Raw genomic sequence first — 7,212 nt, 5'->3', positions numbered from 1 at the left:
AATTTAAACAATTAACTTTGGTACATAAAATACTAGCCTAAATCTAAAATAACATGAAATCTAACAAAAATATGAGGATACTGAAAAAACAGAGCATTTAAGTAGAGATTGCTTCACAGATACTGATGTGAGGAATATACTTGTATATAGGTATTCTGTAGGGCTGGGTGATATATCGCACAATTTTGTTATGCGCATCTCGTCAGTAAAGCCGGTTCCTTGATTAGTAGTAAATCACCATCACCTGCTTTCAGATGAAGCGGCATTTACTACACAGCAAAAACTCCAGTGTTAAATTTACACTCAAGAGTGTTAAAGTTAATGAGATAATTAAGTGATTAATTTAGTGATGCTTGAGCATTATTGAAGACACCTGATGTTAACAAGCAGAATCACTGAAGGAGAAAATCACAAATTGTAAGCCACCGTTTTGCCGATCAGTGTTTGCTTTAGTTGGGCTCTTGATCTTTATACATTCACTTTAAATTTTGCTCGTCTGCTGTTATTGATTTATAACAGTCAAATGAACAAAGAAAAGTGTGATCTGATAGTGTTGGTTATGTTTTGACATAATCCTGCTGTGATCTGAAAAATGAAATTTATTGAGATAGTTTGGTTTACCTTGTTAGCAACAGTTTAGTGATTCTTCAGCCTATGATTATCAGTACTTTACTTATAATTCAAAATATTTTATAAACATTGTTCTGATCAAAATACTTTCACATTTTTTTTATTTAGAAACACAGACATCAATAATCAGCCTGTGAATCTCAACAATGGTGACAATAATAAAGCATGTTGCAGTGGCTGCCATCAATCATTAACGGCTCCCATCATGCATTGCGGTATGAATACATTATGATCTGAATTGTCTATGTAATTTACGTTTCCTAATTTAATATTCTGCTTGTCACCATTGTTGAGATGCATATACCGAATTTTGATGTCTGTGTGTGCCTAACAAAGAATTTTTTTTTTTAAACAACTTTTAAGAAATCCTTTATATTACATCTAAAATTCTGGATGTTTATGCAGAATCACAGTTATTCTGTGGTCAACAACATAAATTTAAGTCAGAAATAAGTAGTTCAGTGATCAGGCTTAAATGATGATTGTCATAATATAACCAACACCATCAGATCACTTTATTCTTTGTTCATCTGAGAGTTATAACTCAGATACAACAGCCAAGCAAAATCTAAAGTACACATAAAAGGGTCAAGAGCCCAACTAAAACAAATACCCATCACAATAATGGTAACTTACAATTTGAGTAAAATATAATTTCACTAAATTAATCACTTAATTATCTCATTAACTTCAACACTCCCAGGAGTGTTAATTTAACACTGGAGTTTTTGCTGTGTACAAAGAGCCGTAGTTAACTGACAAGCTGAGCCATATCGCATTAATTATCGCTGGCGATACGTCCGCGATATTAATGCGATATGGCTCAGCTTGTCAGTTAACTACGGCTCTTTGTAGTAAATGCCGCTACATCTGAAAGCAGGTGATGGCGATTAACTACTAATCAAGGAACCGGCTTTACTGATAAGATGTGCATAACAATATCGTGCGATATATCGCCCAGCCCTAGTATTCTGTGAACTGAGGTTTATATGATATCAGACTCAATGACGCGACGAACAGATACTCATTTCAAAATGTTCTGTGAGTCAAAAAAACATAAGAAACGTATTTCACTTGTTCGATTTACATGTATTCATCCAAACTCTCAATAACTTCTTGTTTTGAGTATTTTCTCCATTCATTTGGAATCTCTCCTTCCCCCTCAAATGTTTTCTTGTGGTATTTTTCCAGATTTTTCTGGAATCTGCACATAAACCACTTCCAGTAGGGCAGCTCAGAGAGATCAGGGGTGATGCTCCAGTCTGCATAAACTCCTCCTGGTCTGTATTCTCTACAGAGAAATTCATCTGAATCATTGGGGTGAAAATATAGAGTGCTGTTTCCTACTGCTGATGTGCAGATATGAGTAGACAAGTTAGATGTATTATGGTAATATATTCCATTCAGACCAATACTACGATGAAAAGGAGCACTGTGTTCTCCATGATGGTTTTCTATGCTGTTGGTGCAGACGGCTCCACAGAACGGACACTGAACCCAACAGCACTGAGAGAAGTGTTCAATCAGAAGCTCATCTGGCCTGAACTTGTAGTCCAGCTTTACTGGAAATGTCTTGGTGTTGAATCCACTGCTGATGTCAGAAATTATAGCAGGAAGCTCTTTCCTTATCACATCTTCTAGGAGTTTGAAATCATCAACATCATCATGTTTAACTCCACTGAGGTCTTTTTCAGAGAAGATCAGCACACCTGAGAGCTGCTTTGTGAAACTCTTCAACCACAAACCAACATCTCCTCTGTTCACTTGAACATGTTCAGTAGATTTATGTGCTGCCTTTATGATCTTCTGCTGCAAGAGTTTAATGTTCTTCTTCATCTTGAAAACAGTGGCACTGAACTTATCAGTGATGTACCGACTGACTTCATCTCTGATGAAACTCTTGAAGTGATCTCTGGGATAATTAATGTAGTTCATGTATTTGTCAAAATCCTCCTCTTCTGCCAGTGTATTCAGGATGTGTTTTTCCAGTTTTGATCTGTTACCATTCAGTGATTCACAGTTTGTTTTCATTTCACCAGCCAGATCTCTAGCAGTCTTCTTGTAGACACTCTGCTCAATGGGCTCTTTAAGTTTCTGACAGATGATCTCTCCAAAAATGGCAGATGATGTTGCTTCAGTATGTTGTGTTGTATGACAGTATTTCTGGAAAATACTATAGTATTCTTCTCTCTTCTTCTCAACATATATTGCAGGATCATTGGCTTCCTTAAACAGTCTGTGTTGGTCAGAGATCATCTTGTTTGCTCTCTTAAAGATGGAAAGAACCAAATCAATAAAGAATTCATTCTTGAACTCATATTTCACTCCTTTCTGATGTTCTGTTACTCTCTTCTTGATGTAACCTGTGAGTTGTTGAATGCAGCTGATGTTGTAGCCCATCTTTGAAATGTTATATGACTGAATCATCTTCTCTGTTTGCTGTTCAACATCTGTGATTAATGACTTGATTTCAGCTTCCTTCTTTGGAGACAGAGTTCGACTGTATCCAAATGTTTTTTTAACTTTTCTGTAAGCACCCTTTACCACCTCAGTAACTGTCTTTTTTGTGGACTTTTTGAAATTAATATATTCACAATAACTCGACACAGTGAAAATCTTGGTGTACTCGCTGTTCTCTTTAATGTGATCTACAGGAGCACTTTCATAGACGTCACTGAGGATATCTCTCACATCTCTCATTATGTCAATGTCTTTGATTGGAGGAGTGTCTGAGACAATTTTCACACTCTGTTTCCAAAACAATTCAAACTCTTTCTTAAGTGTTTCTTCATCATTTACTTTGTCTTTGAGTTTTAAGGGAAGTTCTTTGCTCTTTTCATAGAGAGTGTTTTCATGATTTGTTCTCTGAGCATCAATCTTTTTCTTCAGGTCTCGCTGTTGAAGAATCTCATTTAATTTCTTTTTTGTTTCTCTCACAATGTTTTCCTGAACATCTTTGATTTTGATTTCAAATGATGATTTCCACTGAATCCGTATTTCTGCATCTGTGTCTTTCTCAAAGAATTCAGACATGGCTTTCTCCACTTCTTCACTTGTCTCCTTCAGTTCTGTTTGAAGAATAGTTTCCTCAACCTCATGAATTGCTTCATTTTCTATTTGGATGTGTAGTTTGTTCTCAGTTTCCATCATGGCACTGCGGAGACTCCAGGACCACTTGCTGTATTCGGTCTCCAGTTTCCTGTAGACTGAAATCTCCAGAGAATTTTTGAAGCTGAAGACAAATCGTTCCTTCAGTAAAGCCTCCCAGAGATCTTTAATACGATCTTTTAAGTCTATTTGCATTATTCCATGTGATTTTGAGGCATGAGACATAATAGTTTTCTTTAGTTCTTGAATATTCTCACAGTACTTTGGGTTTGGTGGTGCCATCGGTGGGCTGCCCTCCCAAAGATGAGCAAAATACTTCACATCATTCCGTATATCAAAGTCAATAACATCACTGAAACTTTCTGCATCATAGTCTTCCTCTTCAGCAGCAAGTTTTGTCATCTCATCCAGTGTCTCCAGAAGTCGTCTCCTTCCCTCCATGTTTTTCTCTCCAGCTGTGATGTCTGAAACGTTTTGATGCACAAACACACACCTGGGATTCAGTCTGACCTTCTTCATCCTCAGGAAGGCCTGAACAACAATCTGAAGAATGTCCTGCATCTCAGATGGGTTTTCACCAAAGATATTGATCAAAGTTAAATTAGCAAGACCAACAACAAATGTTGCCAATTCATTGTCATGATGTCTTGTTGATCTTCCAGTCAGTTCGAGAGCACGAAGACCCTCAGTATCAACAACCAGGATATAGGCAATGTTCATTTGTGTCTTCATCTCGTCTGAGACTTTGACCAGCTGCATGAAAGCTCCTCTGGTGCACCGGCCAGCATTGACGGCAAACTGGAGTCCAAACATGGCATTCAGCATGGTGGATTTCCCAGAGCTCTGAAGCCCTAAAACTGACAGCACAAAGACTCTCTGGTCTCCCAGTTTCTGGATGAGTTTATCTAGAACAGCAGAGATCCAGATCACAGGAACATGAGCAGCATCTCCATCCATCAGCTCCAGTGGGAATCCAGAGATCATCATCTCTGCTGCGAGACTCGGGAGAGAAGAGAAGTCAAACTGCAGATCTTTCTTGTTCTTCTTCACAGATGAACATGATTCATATATCTGACCGATCTCCCTCATGATGTGCTCCAAACCAAAGTCTGCAGCTTGAAGTTTCCCAGATATTCTCTCAAGTTCTGCTTGTTCAGCTGTCAGTTTTTCTGGTTCATCATAATTCTCTTTCATTTTTAAGACCATTGACCATTTTTCATTACACTTATGATGTAGATCAGAAAGGTCAGCTGAGATATATTCATCCATGATGATTCCGAGCCATTTAATGAAATACATCTTATATCCAGTATCTGTGTTCATTTCCTTAATGAAGAACTTCATAAACTCACTGATGTCAGATTCATGCTGCCGTTCACGGATATACTTCATCTCATTTTGTTTTTTACTGATGTCCATTTCCGTCTCATTTGCTCGAGGTCGATGTAGTTCTTTGTTCTTCTGACTCCACTGATGCCACGGTTTCCCCTGATGAGGCAGAAATGATTCTTTGATTTCTGTCAGATCCTTCTTCTCCAGTAAACTCATCATCTGCTGTGCTGCTTCTCTTCCTCTCCTGCAGTCTTCATCATCTTCCTCATCTACTCTGATGTCTGAGTGTTTGGACAAATCTTCAAGTCTGAAAGAGGAAGTTGATTCTGAGAGACAATCATTTATAACTCTTCTGAGTTCTTCAGATACTTCTGACTGATTTCTGTCTTTCAGACCAATCTTGAATTTCCCTTTCTTCATCTTCTTTAAAGTAGATTTATCCTCTGTAAAAAGACAAATGAGTGGCTTTGAGTCATTGTATAGTTGGTCAAGTTTTATCATGCTTTTGTCATTCTTGTCCACTTGTGATAGTTGAACAACATTGACTGAGGCCATTTCAGTGAGGATCTGCAGCTGTTTCTCATGTTCTCCTGCATCACTGTGTAGATTACAGAATGCAACACAGTCCGTGAATTTATCATCATCTGATCCAGAGGGGCAGAACCAGGCGATCTCCACCACTCCATCCATCAGGACTCTGGTTCTGCTGCTGCCTGGGCAGTTCCTGTGGAAGAACGTGTTGTGTTTCTCATTGATCAGACTGTTCATCAGCTGAGACTTGGATGAAGACGCAGAGCCAAACCTGAAGAAAGACACCATTGGAGTTTCTGCCTTGTAGATCGGATGGGTTTGACTGATGATCTCATTGTTGGTGTTTCTCATCTTCCAGCTCTTGTTGATTTGTCTGAATGTCCAGAGAGGAAACTCTATCTGTTGTGTGTCTGGATCAGGAACAAGCAGAGGCAGAGCGTACTGACACTGGGACAGTTTAGTGACCATCAGCTGCTTCAGGAAACCATCAGCACAATGAAACACAGCCATCTGAACATCCATCGGGTGAATTAGCTCAGATTTACATATTTCTTCATTAGACACTGACCATACATTTGAAAAAAAATCATCAGAATCTGCCTCTTGTCTTAATGAATCATAGCTGCCTTGTTCACTGTGACTTTCCTCATTGGTCTCTTTAGATTTAATGTATCTTGCTCTGTAGTTCATCATCAGTAGTTTTTGTATGAAAGTCTGAACCAGCTCCTCTTCAGCACAAGACTCATGGGACTGTAATGAATGTACAGATGTTAACCGAAGAATATCTGTAGCTCTCAGTTTATTGTAATGTCTGCCTTCAAGATGAAGTCTGTGAAATAGATTCATTTTTTTTAGTCAACACTTCCTGTTGTAGGTGTTAATCTGTAGTGACTTCTGATGTTGCACAGTGCTTGTTTTCTGCCTGCTGAAGAAATAAACATTTCATTTACTTTAATTTGTTTTTGTCTTTATTAAATATCACTCTAGTCTTAACTTTACATTTGACAGTAGATAGCATTTTGTGGATTTCACTTTTAACTTGTTAACTCTTATCAGTCTCACTTTTTAGCATCTCAGATAACGGAGAACTTTCTAACATTCTGCAAAGTTTCTTTCAAATTATGAGCAAATGTTCTTCCAGTAACATTAATAGAACATTCATTCAAAAGTTATCTGGTCGTTAATAATGTTCTCAAAAAGTTAACAAAAAAGTTATCAAAAAGTTTTTCTTTTTAATTTTTATGTCCTCATAATGTTGGTAGAACATAACTTCAAATGAATACAATTTTTTTTTGCCGTTATAAAAGAATATCCTTGGAACATGGGACAGTTTTGAGTTACGATTTAAATATATATTTTTTTCTACTTAAAATCAATCTGCAGATGACAAAGAAATTGTTCAAAACAAGTTTTAACTTAATTAGGGCCCAAGCCCTGAAAGGGCGAAGTGCCACTTTTGGGGCCCTTAACATGCTCAAAAACTCTTGAAACTTAGCACACAGGTCAGAACCTGCGGCCATCAGGGCCGGACTGGAGCTGGTACCCCGGCGCGGAATGGGGTCCGAAATCTTGGTCCATATATCAAACACGCTTGCATGTAATAATATGAAA

The 7,212-nt window shown here is 37.9% G+C and overlaps 1 protein-coding gene across 1 annotated transcript; it reads right to left on the bottom strand.

The window, feature by feature from the left end:
• Positions 1-1,713: 1,713 nt before the first annotated feature.
• LOC311081368 (interferon-induced very large GTPase 1-like) lies at positions 1,714-6,461 on the bottom strand (the record flags this gene model as incomplete). Its single annotated transcript, XM_084111911.1, has 1 exon — positions 1,714-6,461. The coding sequence occupies exon 1, from the start codon at positions 6,445-6,447 to the stop codon at positions 1,714-1,716; it is 4,734 nt and encodes a 1,577-aa protein (XP_083968037.1). The 5' UTR covers positions 6,448-6,461.
• Positions 6,462-7,212: the final 751 nt, after the last annotated feature.

The sequence above is a fragment of the Abramis brama genome, assembly GCF_963993115.1.
Source record: "Abramis brama genome assembly, chromosome: 1".
Lineage (NCBI taxonomy): Eukaryota > Metazoa > Chordata > Actinopteri > Cypriniformes > Leuciscidae > Abramis > Abramis brama.
The sequence above is the reverse complement of the archived record's forward strand: the minus strand, read 5'-3'. Positions and strand labels throughout refer to the sequence as shown.